Source organism: Oncorhynchus kisutch, linkage group LG4, assembly GCF_002021735.2.
Source record: "Oncorhynchus kisutch isolate 150728-3 linkage group LG4, Okis_V2, whole genome shotgun sequence".
In the NCBI taxonomy this organism is placed as follows: Eukaryota; Metazoa; Chordata; class Actinopteri; order Salmoniformes; family Salmonidae; genus Oncorhynchus; species Oncorhynchus kisutch.
The window spans coordinates 2,259,418-2,282,009 of record NC_034177.2 but is presented as its reverse complement, the minus strand read 5'-3'; the positions used below and the strand labels follow the sequence as shown (position 1 = coordinate 2,282,009).

General features: G+C 47.0%; 1 protein-coding gene across 6 annotated transcripts in view; it reads right to left on the bottom strand.

The window, feature by feature from the left end:
• The window catches only part of nme7 (NME/NM23 family member 7), a 142,385-nt gene that overhangs the window by 4,531 nt on the left and 115,262 nt on the right, over positions 1 to 22,592 (bottom strand). For all 6 annotated transcript variants that reach the window (XM_031822294.1, XM_031822291.1, XM_031822290.1 and 3 more), the window contains one exon: positions 7,129 to 7,236. In XM_031822294.1, coding sequence (XP_031678154.1) covers positions 7,129 to 7,236 — 108 coding nt within the window. The remainder of the gene's footprint in view (positions 1 to 7,128; positions 7,237 to 22,592) is intronic.

Sequence of the window (22,592 nt, the reverse complement as noted above, 5' to 3'; positions counted from 1 at the left end):
GGACTATAGCAGTAGACAGGACTATAGCACTATGTTAGACAGAACTATAGCAGTATGTTAGACAGGACTATAGCAGTTTGTTAGACAGGACTATAGCACTATGTTAGACAGGACTATAGCAGTTTGTTAGACAGGACTATAGCACTATGTTAGACAGGACTATTACAGTTTGTTAGACAGGACTATAGCAGTTTGTTAGACAGGACTATAGCACTATGTTAGACAGGACTATAGCAGTTTGTTAGACAGGACTATAGCACTATGTTAGACAGGACTATTACAGTTTGTTAGACAGGACTATAGCACTATGTTAGACAGGACTATAGCAGTTTGTTAGACAGGACTATAGCAGTTTGTTAGACAGGACTATAGCAGTATGTTAGACAGGACTATAGCAGTAGACAGGACTATAGCACTATGTTAGACAGGACTATAGCAGTGGACAGGACTATAGCAGTAGACAGGACTATAGCACTATGTTAGACAGGACTATAGCACTATGTTAGACAGGACTATAGCACTATGTTAGACAGGACTATAGCACTATGTTAGACAGGACTATAGCAGTGGACAGGACTATAGCAGTAGACAGGACTATAGCACTATGTTAGACAGGACTTTAGCACTATGTTAGACAGGACTATAGCAGTAGACAGGACTATAGCACTATGTTAGACAGGACTATAGCACTATGTTAGACAGGACTATAGCAGTAGACAGGACTATAGCACTATGTTAGACAGGACTATAGCACTATGTTAGACAGGACTATAGCAGTATAGCAGTAGACAGGACTATAGCACTATGTTAGACAGGACTATAGCAGTTTGTTAGACAGGACTATAGCAGTTTGTTAGACAGGACTATAGCACTATGTTAGACAGGACTATAGCAGTAGACATGACTATAGCACTATGTTAGACAGGACTATAGCAGTATGTTAGACAGGACTATAGCAGTAGACAGGACTATAGCACTATGTTAGACAGGACTATAGCAGTGGACAGGACTATAGCAGTAGACAGGACTATAGCACTATGTTAGACAGGACTATAGCACTATGTTAGACAGGACTATAGCACTATGTTAGACAGGACTATAGCAGTGGACAGGACTATAGCAGTAGACAGGACTATAGCACTATGTTAGACAGGACTTTAGCACTATGTTAGACAGGACTATAGCAGTAGACAGGACTATAGCACTATGTTAGACAGGACTATAGCACTATGTTAGACAGGACTATAGCACTATGTTAGACAGGACTATAGCACTATGTTAGACAGGAATATAGCACTATGTTAGACAGGACTATAGCAGTATAGCAGTAGACAGGACTATAGCACTATGTTAGACAGGACTATAGCAGTTTGTTAGACAGGACTATAGCAGTTTGTTAGACAGGACTATAGCACTATGTTAGACAGGACTATAGCAGTAGACATGACTATAGCTCTATGTTAGACAGGACTATAGCAGTATGTTAGACAGGACTATAGCAGTAGACAGGACTATAGCACTATGTTAGACAGGACTATAGCAGTGGACAGGACTATAGCAGTAGACAGGACTATAGCACTATGTTAGACAGGACTATAGCACTATGTTAGACAGGACTATAGCACTATGTTAGACAGGACTATAGCAGTGGACAGGACTATAGCAGTAGACAGGACTATAGCACTATGTTAGACAGGACTATAGCACTATGTTAGACAGGACTATAGCACTATGTTAGACAGGACTTTAGCACTATGTTAGACAGGACTATAGCAGTAGACAGGACTATAGCACTATGTTAGACAGGACTATAGCAGTAGACAGGACTATAGCACTATGTTAGACGGGACTATAGCAGTAGACAGGACTATAGCAGTATGTTAGACAGGACTATAGCAGTAGACAGGACTAAAGCAGTATTAGACAGGACTATAGCAGTATGTTAGACAGGACTATAGCAGTAGACAGGACCATAGCAGTATTAGACAGGACTATAGCAGTATGTTAGACAGGACTATAGCAGTAGACAGGACCATAGCAGTATTAGACAGGACTATAGCAGTATGTTAGACAGGACTATAGCAGTAGACAGGACTATAGCACTATGTTAGACAGAACTATAGCAGTATGTTAGACAGGACTATAGCAGTTTGTTAGACAGGACTATAGCACTATGTTAGACAGGACTATAGCAGTTTGTTAGACAGGACTATAGCACTATGTTAGACAGGACTATTACAGTTTGTTAGACAGGACTATAGCAGTTTGTTAGACAGGACTATAGCACTATGTTAGACAGGACTATAGCAGTATGTTAGACAGGACTATAGCAGTATGTTAGACAGGACTATAGCACTATGTTAGACAGGACAATAGCAGTTTGTTAGACAGGACTATAGCACTATGTTAGACAGGACTATAGCAGTATGTTAGACAGGACTATAGCAGTATGTTAGACAGGACTATAGCACTATGTTAGACAGGACAATAGCAGTATGTTAGACAGGACTATAGCAGTTTGTTAGACAGGACTATAGCACTATGTTAGACAGGACTATAGCAGTTTGTTAGACAGGACTATAGCACTATGTTAGACAGGACTATTACAGTTTGTTAGACAGGACTATAGCAGTTTGTTAGACAGGACTATAGCACTATGTTAGACAGGACTATAGCAGTATGTTAGACAGGACTATAGCAGTATGTTAGACAGGACTATAGCACTATGTTAGACAGGACAATAGCAGTTTGTTAGACAGGACTATAGCACTATGTTAGACAGGACTATAGCAGTATGTTAGACAGGACTATAGCAGTATGTTAGACAGGACTATAGCACTATGTTAGACAGGACAATAGCAGTATGTTAGACAGGACTATAGCACTATGTTAGACAGGACTATAGCACTATGTTAGACAGGACTATAGCACTATGTTAGACAGGACTATAGCACTATGTTAGACAGGACTATAGCAGTATGTTAGACAGGACTATAGCACTGTTAGACAGGACTATAGCAGTAGACAGGACTATAGCAGTATGTTAGACAGGACTATAGCAGTATGTTAGACAGGACTATAGCAGTATGTTAGACAGGACTATAGCAGTATGTTAGACAGGACTATAGCACTATGTTAGACAGGACTATAGCAGTAGACAGGACTATAGCAGTATGTTAGACAGGACTATAGCAGTAGACAGGACTATAGCAGTATGTTAGACAGGACTATAGCAGTAGACAGGACTATAGCACTATGTTAGACAGGACTATAGCACTATGTTAGACAGGACTATAGCAGTTTGTTAGACAGGACTATAGCAGTAGACAGGACTATAGCAGTATGTTAGACAGGACTATAGCAGTAGACAGAACTAAAGCAGTATGTTAGACAGGACTATAGCAGTAGACAGGACTATAGCAGTAGACAGGACTATAGCAGTATGTTAGACAGGACTATAGCACTATGTTAGACAGGACTATAGCAGTAGACAGGACTATAGCAGTATGTTAGACAGGACTATAGCACTATGTTAGACAGGACTATAGCAGTAGACAGGACTATAGCACTATGTTAGACAGGACTATAGCAGTAGACAGGACTACAGCAGTAGACAGGACTATAGCAGTATGTTAGACAGGACTATAGCACTATGTTAGACAGGACTATAGCAGTAGACAGGACTATAGCACTATGTTAGACAGGACTATAGCAGTAGACAGGACTATAGCAGTAGACAGGACTATAGCACTATGTTAGACAGGACTATAGCAGTAGACAGGACTACAGCAGTATGTTAGACAGGACTATAGCACTATGTTAGACAGGACTATAGCAGTAGACAGGACTATAGCAGTATGTTAGACAGGACCATAGCAGTAGACAGGACTATAGCACTATGTTAGACAGGACTATAGCAGTAGACAGGACTACAGCAGTATGTTAGACAGGACTATAGCACTATGTTAGACAGGACTCTAGCAGTAGACAGGACTATAGCAGTATGTTAGACAGGACCATAGCAGTAGACAGGACTATAGCACAATGTTAGACAGGACTATAGCAGTTTGTTAGACAGGACTATAGCAGTTTGTTAGACAGGACTATAGCAGTAGACAGGACTATAGCAGTATGTTAGACAGGACTATAGCAGTATGTTAGACAGGACTATAGCAGTATGTTACACAGGACTATAGCAGTATGTTAGACAGGACTATAGCACTATGTTAGACAGGACTATAGCAGTAGACAGAACTAAAGCAGTATGTTAGACAGGACTATAGCAGTATGTTAGACAGGACTATAGCAGTAGACAGGACTATAGCACTATGTTAGACAGGACTATAGCAGTAGACAGAACTAAAGCAGTATGTTAGACAGGACTATAGCAGTAGACAGGACTATAGCACTATGTTAGACAGGACTATAGCAGTAGACAGGACTACAGCAGTAGACAGGACTATAGCAGTATGTTAGACAGGACTATAGCACTATGTTAGACAGGACTATAGCACTATGTTAGACAGGACTATAGCAGTAGACAGGACTATAGCACTATGTTAGACAGGACTATAGCAGTAGACAGGACTATAGCACTATGTTAGACAGGACTATAGCAGTAGACAGGACTATAGCACTATGTTAGACAGGACTATAGCAGTAGACAGGACTATAGCAGTATGTTAGACAGGACTATAGCAGTATGTTAGACAGGACTATAGCAGTAGACAGAACTAAAGCAGTATGTTAGACAGGACTATAGCACTATGTTAGACAGGACTATAGCAGTAGACAGGACTATAGCACTATGTTAGACAGGACTATAGCAGTAGACAGAACTAAAGCAGTATGTTAGACAGGACTATAGCAGTAGACAGGACTATAGCACTATGTTAGACAGGACTATAGCAGTAGACAGGACTACAGCAGTAGACAGGACTATAGCAGTATGTTAGACAGGACTATAGCAGTAGATAGGACTATAGCAGTATGTTAGACAGGACTATAGCACTATGTTAGACAGGACTATAGCAGTAGATAGGACTATAGCAGTAGACAGGACTATAGCACTATGTTAGACAGGACTATAGCAGTAGACAGGACTACAGCAGTATGTTAGACAGGACTATAGCACTATGTTAGACAGGACTATAGCAGTATGTTAGACAGGACTATAGCAGTATGTTAGACAGGACCATAGCAGTAGACAGGACTATAGCACTATGTTAGACAGGACTATAGCACTATGTTAGACAGGACTATAGCAGTTTGTTAGACAGGACTATAGCAGTTTGTTAGACAGGACTATAGCAGTAGACAGGACTATAGCAGTATGTTAGACAGGACTATAGCAGTATGTTAGACAGGACTATAGCACTATGTAAGACAGGACTATAGCAGTAGACAGAACTAAAGCAGTATGTTAGACAGGACTATAGCACTATGTTAGACAGGACTATAGCAGTAGACAGGACTATAGCACTATGTTAGACAGGACTATAGCAGTAGACAGAACTAAAGCAGTATGTTAGACAGGACTATAGCAGTAGACAGGACTATAGCACTATGTTAGACAGGACTATAGCAGTATGTTAGACAGGACTATAGCAGTATGTTAGACAGGACTATAGCAGTATGTTAGACAGGACTATAGCAGTAGACAGAACTAAAGCAGTTTGTTAGACAGGACCATAGCAGTATGTTAGACAGGACTATAGCAGTATGTTAGACAGGACTATAGCAGTATGTTAGACAGGACTATAGCACTATGTTAGACAGGACTATAGCATATAGCACTATGTTAGACAGGACTATAGCACTATGTTAGACAGGACTATAGCAGTAGACAGAACTAAAGCGGTGTGTTAGACAGGACTATAGCAGTAGACAGGACTATAGCAGTATGTTAGACAGGACTATAGCAGTAGACAGGACTATAGCAGTAGACAGGACTATAGCAGTAGACAGGACTATAGCAGTATGTTAGACAGGACTATAGCACTATGTTAGACAGGACTATAGCACTATGTTAGACAGGACTATAGCACTATGTTAGACAGGACTATAGTAGTAGACAGGACTAAAGCAGTATTAGACAGGACTATAGCAGTATGTTAGACAGGACTATAGCAGTATGTTAGACAGGACTATAGCAGTAGACAGGACTAAAGCAGTATTAGACAGGACTATAGCAGTAGACAGGACTACAGCAGTATGTTAGACAGGACTATAGCAGTAGACAGGACTATAGCAGTAGACAGGACTAAAGCAGTATTAGACAGGACTATAGCAGTATGTTAGACAGGACTATAGCAGTATGTTAGACAGGACTATAGCAGTATGTTAGACAGGACTATAGCAGTAGACAGGACTAAAGCAGTATGTTAGACAGGACTATAGCAGTAGACAGGACTACAGCAGTATGTTAGACAGGACTATAGCAGTAGACAGGACTACAGCAGTATGTTAGACAGGACTATAGCAGTGCGTGACTGTTTCCAGTCCAGTGTAGTGGTCCTATCCGCTCCGTGCTGGGCCAAAGTGGTTCGTCTGGGCCCTGGAATGTGTTAGGCAGCTCAGCTCAGCCAGTCACCAGGCTAATGATTAACAAGGAGCCATTTGTCCCTAGCCTGGCTGCTCTGCTCGCTGCTCAACAGATCAGGAGCTCTGCTCTCTCGCTCCCTCCCCAACAATGACGTCCAACAGGTCAGACCCCCCCCCTCCCTGCCCTACTAAACAATAGGTTTGTTTCTAAATGCCCTGCTATTCTTTCCCAGTGGGATCTGTAGCGTAGCGGCTCGGCCCACAGACTGGAGTCATGAGACTGTCCTGCTGTTGCTGCTTTAGTCTATATCCCAAATGGCACCCTATTCCGTATATAGTGCACTACTTTAGACCAGGGCCTATAGGGCCCATAGTGCACTATGTAGGGAATAAGGTGCCATTTGGGACCTAGCTCCATTCTGTTCCTGGTCTGGTCACTGTGAAATACAAACAGCAGTCTGAATGGACATCAATGCTACTCCTCTTCTTATGAGCTTCAGTGCTAAACAGATGAATGGTTGTGGGTTTTAAGAGCTACTCTGAAATACTAATGTGTGGATGAATGAGATGCCAGTATGTATGTACCTCCAGTATCCCGTCTTCGGGGAGGTCAGTGCAGTGGACAGCATTCTGTACTTTGGTTTTACCATACAGAGCTCTTAACGAGTCGGGACGAAGATGACGAGCAATCTCCTGGGAAAGAGAAAAATACATTTGTTAGCATTAATAGGAATAAACAGAATGTTCCCGTGAACATGGAGGGGGTTCATGTCTAGATGACTGAAATTAGAGGGACTATGCCAACATCGAGACATTTCAAGTCCAATTAAGGCCAAATGTAATGTTTCTTCTACCTCGTCTCCTTTATGCTGTTTGTTCATTTTATCAGAGGAACACTAGCCAGGGATGGTTCCCCCCAGTACGATTCAGTCTAGTTAATTCAAACACAACCAGTAATCTGCTCAATAGTATTGTTTGTTCATTTTATCAGAGGAACACTAGCCAGGGATGGTTCCCCCCAGTACGATTCAGTCTAGTTAATTCAAACACAACCCAATAGTACTGTTTGTTCATTTTATCAGAGGAACACTAGCCAGGGATGGTTCCCCCCAGTACGATTCAGTCTAGTTAATTCAAACACAACCCAATTGTACTGTTTGTTCATTTTATCAGAGGAACACTAGCCAGGGATGGTTCCCCCCAGTACGATTCAGTCTAGTTAATTCAAACACAACCCAATAGTACTGTTTGTTCATTTTATCAGAGGAACACTAGCCAGGGATGGTTCCCCCCCAGTACGATTCAGTCTAGTTAATTCAAACACAACCAGTAATCTGCTCTTCTTCTTTCAGAAGAGACAAGAAAAAAAGCTGCAATAGTACTGTTTGTCCATCTTGAGATGCCGTAGCCAGTATACACTTCCTCAAAATAGTCTGAATTAATCTAAGACAACTCAAGAAGTCTGTCATTTATTTAGACTTTTTTTTTGCCAAAGAGATCTTAGTTGTGCAATTTTGCATCTAACTAAGATGTTTGGTGCAGTATTTCTCAAGTTTAAAAATATGCATTAAAACGATTAGTCTTTTGTTGAATGATAACAAACACTTAATTGAAGAGTCCCTGCTGTTGACCAATCACGAAGGAGCGTAGACTTCGACTTGCCTCCGGATTTTTTTCTCTCTTCACGAACAGACAAAATAAAACCTTGCCAAAAACCAAAACTAACAAAAACATCACAAAATGTCTTCATAATTTGGCAGGAACTGTTCCAAACTATTTGGTATGGGAAGCATGCAGACACCTAAACAAAGAGAGAAAGCACTCCCAATGAGCGACAACATCTCCCTCTAAAGACAGGAACCAGTGCTCCCGAGTGGCTCAGCGGTCTAAGGCACTGCATTTCAGTGCAAGAGGTGTCACTGCAGTCCCTGGTTCCAGGCTACATCACATCCGGATGAGATTGGGAGTCCCATAGGGTGGCGCACAACTGGCCCAGCGCTGTCTGGGTTTGGCCGGGGTAGGCTGTCATTGTGAATAAGAATTTGTTCTTAACTGACTTGCCTGGTTAAATAATTATTCTCTGCAGATCCTCTCAAGATCTGTCAGGTTAGATGGGGAGCGTCGCTGCACAGCTATTTTCAGGTCTCTACAGAGATGTTTGATCGGGTTTAAGTCCGGGCTCTGGCTGGGCGATTCAGAGACTTATCCCGAAGCCACTCCTGCGTTGCCTTGGCTGTGTGCTTAGGGTCGTTGTCCTGTTGGAAGGTGAACCTTCACCCCAGTCTGAGGTCCTGCGCGCTCTGGAGCAGGTTTTCATCAGGGATCTCTCTGTACTTTGCTCCATGAATCTTTCCCTCAATCTTGAGTAGTCTCTCAGTACCTACCGCTGAAAAACATCCCCACAGCATGATGCTGCCACCACCATGCTTCACCTTAGGGATGGTGCCAGGTTTCCTCCAGAAGTCACACTTGGCATTCAGGCCAAAGAGTTCAATCAGACCAGAGAATCTTGTTTCTCATGGTCTGAGAGTCTTTAGGTGCCTTTCGGCAAACTCCAAGAAGGCTGTCATGTGCCTTTTACTGAGGAGTGGCATCCGTCTGGCCAGTCTAACATAAAAGGCCTGATTGGTGGAGTTCTGCAGAGATGGCTCTCCTTCTGGAAGTTCTCCCATCTCTACAGAGGAACTCTGGAGCTCTGACAGAGTGAAGTTCGGGTTCTTGGTCACCTCCCTGACCAAGGCCCTTCTTCCCCCGACTGCTCAGTTTGGCTGGGTGGCCAGTTCTAGGAAGAGTCTTGGTGGTTCCAAACTACTGTCTTCTTGGGGACCTTCAATGCTGCAGACATTTTAGTGTGAGGGAGCTGAACCCTCCATGGGTTTTAGTGTGAAGGAGATGAACCCTCCGTGAGTTTTAGTGTGAGGGAGGTGAACCCTCCGTGGGTTGTAGTGTGAGGGAGGTGAACCCTCCGTGGGTTTTAGTGTGAGGGAAATGAACCCTCCGTGGGTTTTAGTGTGAGGGAGATGAACCCTCCATGGGTTTTAGTGTGAGGGAGCTGAAACCTCCGTGGGTTTTAGTGTGAGGGAGATGAACCCTCCGTGGGTTTTAAGTGTGAGGGAGATGAACCCTCCGTGGGTTTTAGTGTGAGGGAGATGAACCCTCCGTGGGTTTTAGTGTGAGGGAGATGAACCCTCCGTGGGTTTTAGTGTGAGGGAGATGAACCCTCCGTGGGTTTTAGTGTGAGGGAAATGAACCCTCCGTGGGTTTTAGTGTGAGGGAGATGAACCCTCCGTGGGTTTTAGTGTGAGGGAGCTGAAACCTCCATGGGTTTTAGTGTGAGGGAGATGAACCCTCCGTGGGTTTTGGTGTGAGGGAGATGAACCCTCCATGGGTTTTAGTGTGAGGGAGAGATGAACCCTCCGTGGGTTTTAGTGTGAGGGAGATGAACCCTCCGTGGGTTTTAGTGTGAGGGAGTAGAACCCTCCGTGGGTTTTAGTGTGAGGGAGATTAACGCTCCGTGGGTTTTAGTGTGAGGGAGATGAACCCTCCGTGGGTTTTAGTGTGAGGGAGATGAACCCTCCGTGGCTTTTAGTGTGATGAACCCTCCATGGGTAACGACAGGATAGTAAGTAATGTTACAGTGACCTTGCCTTGGATGCTGGAGCCTGCTGGATGCTGGAGCCTGCTGGATGCTGGAGCCTGCCTAGCCTGCTGGATGCTGGAGCTTGCCTAGCCTGCTGTATGCTGGAGCCTGCCTAGCCTGCTGTATGCTGGAGCCTGCCTAGCCTGCTGGAGCCTGCTTAGCCTACTGGATGCTGGAGTTTGCCTAGCCTACTGGATGCTGGAGCTTGCCTAGCCTGCTGGATGCTGGAGCCTGCCTAGCCTGCTGTATGCTGGAGCCTGCCTAGCCTGCTGGAGCCTGCTTAGCCTACTGGATGCTGGAGTTTGCCTAGCCTACTGGATGCTGGAGCTTGCCTAGCCTGCTGGATGCTGGAGCCTGCTGGATGCTGGAGTTTGCCTAGCTTGCTGTTTACCAACTGCCTTCCATATTGGCTGCATGGAGCTCGAGCCCAGGAGAGCAGGAGGGAGGGAGAGAGGAGAGCGAGAGGAGCACGAGAGAGAGAGAGAGAGAGGAGAGCGAGAGGAGCACGAGAGAGAGAGAGAGAGAGAGAGAGAGAGAGAGAGAGAGAGAGGAGAGTGGGAAATTCGGGGGGAGATTTTCTCAGAGCTTAAATAATTCCTGCCCAAAGTGGGCTCTCTGTAATTGCATTAGTTACCCACAAGTGACCTGGCAGTCGGAGAGCTTAATTTAATTTGAATGAGCCCTACGGAGCGCTAAAACCCTTGTTCTCACAACCATTAGCCTTGGTTGAGAATAATCAGCCTGGACAGAGAGACAGTTGCTTCAGAGCTAGCTAGGCTATCTCATAATACTGCAGGGTGCTATGGAGCTCATACCAGACACGGTTGGATCCTATTTGGAAAAGTAACCTTTAGCTGAGGCTTGATCTTTGTTTCCTGACAGTCTGACATCACTTCAACCCTCTTTAAGACCTGACCCTATAAATAATTGTAACCTACCCGGCACCCTACAAATAATGACTCACAAAACATCAACACAGGGATGGACACTGTCAATGATGTCACCTAGCTGCCCTGCACGGAGGGACAGAGACTAATCCTACTTCCTCCCTTTCTTCCTGCTCTATCTCTGTATGTTTGTTGACGCCATGAGGCTTGTTGTACCCATGCCAGTAGACCAATAGACGGCTGGTCTTCTCTGCTAGAAGACACACTTCAAATGCAACAAAACCGTCGGTCTCTCTACTCTAATCGTGTAGAACCTATTAAACCCAATCCTACATTTGTTTCCATATTAAACCATGAATGATGCTGTAAATGGTGCTTCCTTTCAGAACCCAGGGACTTCCTGCCTCTGTTTAACTGGCCTACGAACTGATTTCTGGTGCTTCCTTTCAGAACCCAGGGACTTCCTGCCTCTGTTTAACTGGCCTACGAACTGATTTCTGGTGCCTCCCATCAGAACCCAGGGACTTCCTGCCTCTGTTTAACTGGCCTACGAACTGATTTCCGGTGCCTCCCTTCAGAACCCAGGGACTTCCTGCCTCTGTTTAACTGGCCTACGAACTGATTTCTGGATTCAGTCCACCTTTACAATTTAAACAGAACAGCATTTCAGGTGAAAGAGAGATTGTGAAAGTTTCTCTGTAGGAGATGTTTGGTTGTACAGTACTAACGTGCACTGGCCCATGAAATGACCACTCAAACAGCATACAGAAGCAGCACCTCTCTGTTCTCATGGACTGCATCCCAAATGGCACCCTATTCCCTATATAGTGCACTACTTTAGACCAGGGCCCTATTCCCTATATAGTGCACTACTTTAGACCAGAGCCCTATTCCCTATATAGTGCACTACTTTAGACCAGGGCCCTATTCCCTATATAGTGCACTACTTTAGACCAGAGCCCTATTCCCTATATAGTGCACTACTTTAGACCAGGGCCCTATTCCCTATATAGTGCACTACTTTAGACCAGAGCCCTAATCCCTATATAGTGCACTACTTTAGACCAGAGCCCTATTCCCTATATAGTGCACTACTTTAGACCAGGGCCCTATTCCCTATATAGTGCACTACTTTAGACCAGAGCCCTATTCCCTATATAGTGCACTACTTTAGACCAGAGCCCTATTCCCTATATAGTGCACTACTTTAGACCAGGGCCCTATTCCCCGGCAGGGTAGCCTAGTGGTTAGAGAGTTGGACAAGTAACCGGAAGGTTGCAAGTTCAAACCCCAGAGCTGACAAGGTACTAACCTGTCGTTCTGCCCCTGAACAGGCAGTTAACCCACTGTTCCTAGGCCGTCATTGAAAATAAGAATTTGTTCTTAACTGACTTGCCTGGTTAAATAAAGGTAAAATAAATAAATAAATAAAATCAAATATAGTGCACTACTTTAGACCAGAGCCCTATTCCCTATATAGTGCACTACTTTAGACCAGAGCCCTATTCCCTATATAGTGCACTACTTTAGACCAGAGCCCTATTCCCTATATAGTGCACTACTTTAGACCAGAGCCCTATTCAATATATAGTGCACTACTATAGACCAGAGCCCTATTCCCTACATAGTGCACTACTATAGACCAGAGCCCTATTCCCTACATAGTGCACTACTATAGACCAGAGCCCTATTCCCTACATAGTGCACTACTATAGACCAGAGCCCTATTCCCTACATAGTGCACTACTATAGACCAGAGCCCTATTCCCTACATAGTGCACTACTATAGACCAGAGCCCTATTCCCTACATAGTGCACTACTATAGACCAGAGCCCTATTCCCTACATAGTGCACTACTATAGACCAGAGCCCTATTCCCTACATAGTGCACTACTATAGACCAGAGCCCTATTCCCTACATAGTGCACTACTATAGACCAGAGCCCTATTCCCTACATAGTGCACCACTATAGACCAGAGCCCTACATAGTGCACTACTTTAGACCAGGGCCCTATTCCCTATATAGTGCACTACTATAGACCAGAGCCCTATTCCCTACATAGTGCACCACTATAGACCAGAGCCCTACATAGTGCACTACTATAGACCAGAGCCCTATTCCCTATATAGTGCACTACTATAGACCAGAGCCCTATTCCCTACATAGTGCACTACTTTAGACCAGGGCCCTATTCCCTACATAGTGCACTACTTTAGACCAGAGCCCTATTCCCTATATAGTGCACTACTATAGACCAGAGCCCTATTCCCTACATAGTGCACTACTATAGACCAGAGCCCTATTCCCTACATAGTGCACTACTATAGACCAGAGCCCTATTCCCTACATAGTGCACCACTTTAGACCAGAGCCCTATTCCCTACATAGTGCACCACTTTAGACCAGAGCCCTATTCCCTACATAGTGCACCACTATAGACCAGAGCCCTATTCCCTACATAGTGCACTACTTTGGGCAAGCAGCCCTATTCCCTACATAGTGCACTACTTTAGACCAGAGCCCTATTCCCTACATAGTGCACTACTTTGGGCAAGCAGCCCTATTCCCTACATAGTGCACCACTATAGACCAGAGCCCTATTCCCTACATAGTGCACTACTTTGTGCAAGCAGCCATGGATGTTCTAATGATGTAGGAGCCATCTAATTACGATCAAAGCCTGAGGGCATGACGGGAATCACCCCAGAGCTCACTGCCATGGTTACCACCACCTCTAGTGTCTCGCTATCTCTCTCTCTCGTCTCCATCTGTCTCTTAATTCAATTCATGGGGCTTTATTGGCATGGGAAACATGTGTTAACATTGCCAAAGCAAGTGAAGTAGATAATATACAAAAGTGGAATAAACAATAAAAATGAACAGTAAATATTACCCTCACAGAAGTCCCAAAAGAACAAATGTCATATTATGTCTATATACAGTGTTGTAACAATGTACAAATGGTTAAAGTACAAAAGGGAAAATAAATAAACATAAATATGGGTTGTATTTACAATGGTGTTTGTTCTTCACTGGTTGCCCTTTTCTGGTGGCAACAGGTCACAAATCTTGCTGCTGTGATGGCACACTGTGGAGTTTGACCCAGTAGATATGGGAGTTTATTAAAATTGGATTTGTTATTTAATTCTTTGTGCATCTGTGTAATCTGAGGGAAATATGTGTCTCTAACATGGTCATACATTGGGCAGGAGGTTAGGAAGTGCAGCTCAGTTTCCACCTAATTTTGTCTTCTCTTGAGAGCCAGGTCTGCCTACGGTGGCCTCTCTCAATAGCAAGGTTATGCTCAATGAGTCTGTACATCTCTCTCTTCCGTCTCCATCTCTCTCCCCGTCTCCATCTGTCTCTCTCCCCCGTCTCTACCTGTCTCTCTCCCTCGTCTCCATCTGTCTCTCTCCCCGTCTCCATCTGTCTCTCTCCCAGTCTCCATCTGTCTCTCTCCCCGTCTCCATCTGTCTCTCTCCCCGTCTCCATCTGTCTCTCTCCCCGTCTCCATCTGTCTCTCTCCCCGTCTCCATCTGTCTCCCTCTCTCCCGTCTCCATCTGTCTCTCTCCTCGTCTCCATCTGTCTCTCTCCCCGTCTTCATCTGTCTCTCTCCCCGTCTCCATCTGTCTCCCTCTCTCCCGTCTCCATCTGTCTCTCTCCTCGTCTCCATCTGTCTCTCCCCCGTCTCCATCTGTCTCCCTCTCTCCCGTCTCCATCTGTCTCTCTCCTCGTCTCCATCTGTCTCTCCCCCGTCTCCATCTGTCTCTCTCCCTCGTCTCCATCTGTCTCTCTCCCCGTCTCCATCTGTCTCTCTCCCTGTCTCCATCTGTCTCCCTCTCTCTCCCCGTCTCCATCTGTCTCTTTCCTCGTCTCCATCTGTCTCTCCCCCGTCTCCATCTGTCTCTCTCCCTCGTCTCCATCTGTCTCTCTCCCCGTCTCCATCTGTCTCTCTCCCCGTCTCCATCTGTCTCTCTCCCCGTCTCCATCTGTCTCTCTCCCTCGTCTCCATCTGTCTCTCTCCCTCGTCTCCATCTGTCTTTCTCCCCCGTCTCGATCTGTCTCCCTCTCTCTCCCCGTCTCCATCTGTCTCTCTCCTCATCTCCATCTGTCTCTCCCCGTCTCCATCTGTCTCTCTCCTCATCTCCATCTGTCTCTCCCCCGTCTCCATCTGTCTCCCTCTCTCTCCCTCTCTCTCCCCGTCTCCATCTGTCTCTCTCCTCGTCTCCATCTGTCTCTCTCCCCCGTCTCCATCTGTCTCTCCCCCGTCTCCATCTGTCTCTCTCCCCCGTCTCCATCTGTCTCTCTCCCCCGTCTCGAACTGTCTCTCTCCCCCCGTCTCCATCTGTCTCTCTCCCCCGTCTCCATCTGTCTCTCTCCCCGTCTCCATCTGTCTCTCTCCCCGTCTCCATCTGTCTCCCTCTCTCCCGTCTCCATCTGTCTCTCTCCATCTGTCTCCATCTGTCTCTCTCCTCGTCTCCATCTGTCTCTCTCCTAGTCTCCATCTGTCTCTCTCCTCGTCTCCATCTGTCTCTCTCCCCCATCTCCATCTGTCTCCCTCTCTCTCCCCGTCTCCATCTGTCTCCCTCTCTCTCCCCGTCTCCATCTGTCTCTCTCCTCGTCTCCATCTGTCTCCCATCTCCATCTGTCTCTCTCCCCGTCTCCATCTGTCTCTCTCCCCTGTCTCCATCTGTCTCTCTCCCCCGTCTCCATCTGTCTCTCTCCTCGTCTCCATCTGTCTCTCTCCCCCGTCTCCATCGGTCTCTCTCCCCGCCTCAATCTGTCTCTCTCCTCGTCGCCATCTGTCTCTCTCCATCTGTCTCTCTCCTCGTCTCCATCTGTCTCCATCTGTCTCTCTCCCTCGTCTCCATCGGTCTCTCTCCCCCACAACATAATGCTGCCACCCCCATAACATAATGCTGCCACCCCCATAACATAATGCTGCCACCCCCATAACATAATGCTGCCACCCCCACAACATGATGCTGCCACCCCCACAACATGATGTTGCCACCCCATAACATAATGCTGCCACCCCCACAACATAATGCTGCCACCCCCATAACATAATGCTGCCACCCCCACAACATGATGCTGCCACCCCCACAACATGATGCTGCCACCCCCACAACATAATGCTGCCACCCCCACAACATAATGCTGCCACCCCCACAACATAATGCTGCCACCTCCATAACATAATGCTCCCACCCCCACAACATGATGCTGCCACCTCCATAACATAATGTTGCCACCCCCACAACATGATGCTGCCACCTCCATAACATAATGCTGCCACCCCCACAACATAATGCTGCCACCCCCATAACATAATGCTGCCACCCCCATAACATAATGCTGCCACCCCCACAACATGATGCTGCCACCCCCACAACATGATGCTGCCACCCCCACAACATAATGCTGCCACCCCCACAACATAATGCTGCCACCCCCACAACATAATGCTGCCACCCCCACAACATAATGCTGCCACCCCCACAACATAATGCTGCCACCCCCACAACATAATGCTGCCACCCCCACAACATAATGCTGCCACCCCCATAACATAATGCTGCCACCCCCATAACATAATGCTGCCACCCCATAACATAATGCTGCCACCCTCATAACATAATTCTGCCCCCGTCTCCATCTGTCTCCCTCTCTCCCGTCTCCATCTGTCTCTCTCCTCGTCTCCATCTGTCTCTCTCCCTCGTCTCCATCTGTCTCTCTCCCTCGTCTCCATCTGTCTCTCTCCCCGTCTCCATCTGTCTCTCTCCCTGTCTCCATCTGTCTCCCTCTCTCTCCCCGTCTCCATCTGTCTCTCTCCTCGTCTCCATCTGTCTCTCCCCCGTCTCCATCTGTCTCTCTCCCTCGTCTCCATCTGTCTCTCTCCCCGTCTCCATCTGTCTCTCTCCCCGTCTCCATCTGTCTCTCTCCCCGTCTCCATCTGTCTCTCTCCCAGTCTCCATCTGTCTCTCTCCCTCGTCTCCATCTGTCTCTCTCCCTCGTCTCCATCTGTCTCTCTCCCCCGTCTCGATCTGTCTCCCTCTCTCTCCCCGTCTCCATCTGTCTCTCTCCTCATCTCCATCTGTCTCTCCCCGTCTCCATCTGTCTCTCTCCTCATCTCCATCTGTCTCTCCCCCGTCTCCATCTGTCTCCCTCTCTCTCTCCCTCTCTCTCCCCGTCTCCATCTGTCTCTCTCCTCGTCTCCATCTGTCTCTCTCCCCCGTCTCCATCTGTCTCTCTCCCCCGTCTCCATCTGTCTCTCCCCGTCTCCATCTGTCTCCCTCTCTCTCCCCATCTCTATCTGTCTCTCTCCTCGTCTCCATCTGTCTCCCTCTCTCCCGTCTCCATCTGTCTCTCTCCCCGTCTCCATCTGTCTCTCTCCCCCGTCTCCATCTGTCTCTCTCCCCCGTCTCCATCTGTCTCTCTACCCCGTCTCGAACTGTCTCTCTCCCCCGTCTCCATCTGTCTCTCTCCCCGTCTCCATCTGTCTCTCTCCCCCGTCTCCATCTGTCTCTCTCCCCCGTCTCCATCTGTCTCTCTACCCCGTCTCGAACTGTCTCTCTCCCCCGTCTCCATCTGTCTCTCTCCCCCGTCTCCATCTGTCTCTCTCCCCGTCTCCATCTGTCTCTCTCCCCGTCTCCATCTGTCTCCCTCTCTCCCGTCTCCGTCTGTCTCTCTCCTCGTCTCCATCTGTCTCTCTCCTCGTCTCCATCTGTCTCTCTCCATCTGTCTCCATCTGTCTCTCTCCTCGTCTCCATCTGTCTCTCTCCTCGTCTCCATCTGTCTCTCTCCTCGTCTCCATCTGTCTCTCTCCTCGTCTCCATCTGTCTCTCTCCTCGTCTCCATCTGTCTCTCTCCCCCATCTCCATCTGTCTCCCTCTCTCTCCCCGTCTCCATCTGTCTCTCTCCTCGTCTCCATCTGTCTCCCATCTCCATCTGTCTCTCTCCCCGTCTCCATCTGTCTCTCTCCCCTGTCTCCATCTGTCTCTCTCCCCCGTCTCCTTCTGTCTCTCTCCCCAGTCTCCATCTGTCTCTCTCCTCGTCTCCATCTGTCTCTCTCCCCCGTCTCCATCTGTCTCTCTCCTCGTCTCCATCTGTCTCTCTCCATCTGTCTCTCTCCTCGTCTCCATCTGTCTCCATCTGTCTCTCTCCCTCGTCTCCATCGGTCTCTCTCCCCCACAACATAATGCTGCCACCCCCATAACATAATGCTGCCACCCCATAACATAATGCTGCCACCCCCATAACATAATGCTGCCACCCCCACAACATGATGCTGCCACCCCCACAACATGATGCTGCCACCCCCACAACATGATGTTGCCACCCCCATAACATAATGCTGCCACCCCCACAACATAATGCTGCCACCCCCATAACATAATGCTGCCACCCCCACAACATGATGCTGCCACCCCCCACAACATGATGCTGCCACCCCCACAACATAATGCTGCCACCCCCACAACATAATGCTGCCACCCCCACAACATAATGCTGCCACCTCCATAACATAATGCTCCCACCCCCACAACATGATGCTGCCACCTCCATAACATAATGTTGCCACCCCCACAACATGATGCTGCCACCTCCATAACATAATGCTGCCACCCCCACAACATAATGCTGCCACCCCCATAACATAACGCTGCCACCCCCATAACATAATGCTGCCACCCCCACAACATGATGCTGCCACCCCCACAACATGATGCTGCCACCCCCACAACATAATGCTGCCACCCCCACAACATGATGCTGCCACCCCCACAACATGATGCTGCCACCCCCACAACATAATGCTGCCACCCCCACAACATAATGCTGCCACCCCCACAACATAATGCTGCCACCCCCATAACATAATGCTGCCACCCCCATAACATAATGCTGCCACCCCCATAACATAATGCTGCCACCCTCATAACATAATTCTGCCACCCCCCATAACATAATGCTGCCACCCCCCATAACATGATGTTGCCACCCCCCATAACATGATGTTGCCACCCCATAACATAATGCTGCCACCCCCACAACATGATGCTGCCACCCCCACAACATAATGCTGCCACCCCCACAACATAATGCTGCCATCTCCATAACATAATGCTCCCACCCCCACAACATGATGCTGCCACCTCCATAACATAATGTTGCCACCCCCACAACATGATGCTGCCACCTCCATAACATAATGTTGCCACCCCCACAACATGATGCTGCCACCTCCATAACATAATGCTTTCACCCCCACAACATGATGCTGCCACCCCCACAACATAATGCTGCCACCCCCACAACATGATGCTGCCACCCCCACAACATAATGCTGCCACCCCCACAACATAATGCTGCCACCTCCATAACATAATGCTGCCACCCCCATAACATAATGCTGCCACCTCCATAACATAATGCTGCCACCCCCATAACATAATGCTGCCACCCCCATAACATAATGCTGCCACCCCCATAACATAATGCTGCCACCCCCACAACATGATGCTGCCACCCCCACAACATGATGCTGCCACCCCCACAACATAATGCTGCCACCCCCACAACATAATGCTGCCACCCCCACAACATAATGCTGCCACCTCCATAACATAATGCTCCCACCCCCACAACATGATGCTGCCACCTCCATAACATAATGTTGCCACCCCCACAACATGATGCTGCCACCTCCATAACATAATGCTGCCACCCCCACAACATAATGCTGCCACCCCCATAACATAACGCTGCCACCCCCATAACATAATGCTGCCACCCCCACAACATGATGCTGCCACCCCCACAACATGATGCTGCCACCCCCACAACATAATGCTGCCACCCCCCACAACATGATGCTGCCACCCCCACAACATGATGCTGCCACCCCCACAACATAATGCTGCCACCCCCACAACATAATGCTGCCACCCCCACAACATAATGCTGCCACCCCCACAACATAATGCTGCCACCCCCATAACATAATGCTGCCACCCCCATAACATAATGCTGCCACCCCCATAACATAATGCTGCCACCCTCATAACATAATTCTGCCACCCCCATAACATAATGCTGCCACCCCCATAACATGATGTTGCCACCCCCATAACATGATGTTGCCACCCCATAACATAATGCTGCCACCCCCACAACATGATGCTGCCACCCCCACAACATAATGCTGCCACCCCCACAACATAATGCTGCCATCTCCATAACATAATGCTCCCACCCCCACAACATGATGCTGCCACCTCCATAACATAATGTTGCCACCCCCACAACATGATGCTGCCACCTCCATAACATAATGTTGCCACCCCCACAACATGATGCTGCCACCTCCATAACATAATGCTTTCACCCCCACAACATGATGCTGCCACCCCCACAACATAATGCTGCCACCCCCACAACATGATGCTGCCACCCCCACAACATAATGCTGCCACCCCCACAACATAATGCTGCCACCTCCATAACATAATGCTGCCACCCCCATAACATAATGCTGCCACCTCCATAACATAATGCTGCCACCCCCATAACATAATGCTGCCACCCCCATAACATAATGCTGCCACCCCCATAACATGATGCTGCCACCCCCATAACATAATGCTGCCACCCCCATAACATAATGCTGCCACCCCCACAACATGATGCTGCCACCTCCATAACATAATGCTGCCACCCCCATAACATAATGCTGCCACCTCCATAACATAATGCTGCCACCCCCATAACATAATGCTGCCACCCCCATAACATGATGCTGCCACCCCCATAACATGATGCTGCCACCCCCATAACATAATGCTGCCACCCCCATAACATAATGCTGCCACCCCCATAACATAATGCTGCCACCCCCATAACATAATGCTGCCACCCCCATAACATAATGCTGCCACCCCCATAACATAATGCTGCCACCCCCACAACATGATGCTGCCACCTCCATAACATAATGCTGCCACCCCCATAACATAATGCTGCCACCTCCATAACATAATGCTGCCACCCCCATAACATAATGCTGCCACCCCCATAACATGATGCTGCCACCTCCATAACATAATGCTGCCACCCCCACAACATGATGCTGCCACCCCCACAACATAATGCTGCCACCCCCACAACATAATGCTGCCACCCCCACAACATGATGCTGCCACCTCCATAACATAATGTTGCCACCCCCGTGCTTCATGGTTGGGATGGTGTTCTTCTTGCAAGCCTCCCCCTTTTTCCTCCAAACATAACGATGGTCATTATGGCCAAACAGTTCCATTTTAGTTTCATCAGACCAGAGGACATTTCTCCAAAAAAGTATGATCTTTGTCCCCATGTGCAGTTGCAAACTGTAGCCTGGCCTTTTTATGGCGGTTTTGGAGCAGTGGCTTCTTTCTTGCTGAGTGGCCTTTCAGGTTATGTGGATATAGGACTTGTTTTACTGTGGATATAGATACTTGTGTACCTGTTTCCTCCAGCATCTTCACAAGGTCCTTTGCTGTTGTTCTGGGATTGATATGCACTTTTCGCACCAAAGTACGTTCATCTCTAGGTCTCCTTCCTGAGCGGTATGACGGCTGCGTGGTCCCATGGCGTTTATACTTGTGTACTATTGTTTGTACAGATGAACGTGGTACCTTCAGGCGTTTGGAAATTGCTCCCAAGGATGAACCAGACTTTTGGAGGTCTACAATTGTTTTTCTGAGGTCTTGGCTGATTTATTTAGATTTTCCCATGAGTTTGAAGGTAGGCCTTGAAATACATCCACAGCTACACCTCCAATTGATTCAAATGATATCAGAAGCTTCTAAAACCATGACAACATTTTCTGGAATTTTCCAAGCTATTTAAATGCACAGTCAACTTAGTGTATGTAAACTTCTGACCCACTGGAATTGTGATACAGTGAAATAATCTGTCTGTAAACAATTGTTGGAAAATGCTTGTGTCAAGCACAAAGTAATGCCTTAACCGACTTGCCAAAACTATAGTTTGTTAACAAGAATATGTAGTGGTTGATAAATGAGTTTTAATGACTCCAACCTAAGTGTATGTAAACTTCCCACTTCAACTGTCTATCTGGGAATCACTGACTAATACATCTGTAGTATCCCAGGGTGTGATGTTGCATTTCAACATTTCAGTGGGAAGGAGAGGTGCTGGCCATTAGTATATATTGCTGATTTTGAGGGAAAGTTATTACACAATGTACAGTATGACGTGTGTTTACTCATATAAAAGCGCTTGCATTTTCAGGTGCAATTCATAATGCTGAGCCTATCAAAATCATATTAATGATACCTTGAACTCTATCAAATCTCCCTTTTCTAAATGGGACGATGCAGGACACCTACAAATACATCTACAAATACACCTACAAATACACCTACAAATGCATCTACAAATGCACCTACAAATACATCTACAAATACATCTACAAATGCATCTACAAATACACCTACAAATACACCTACAA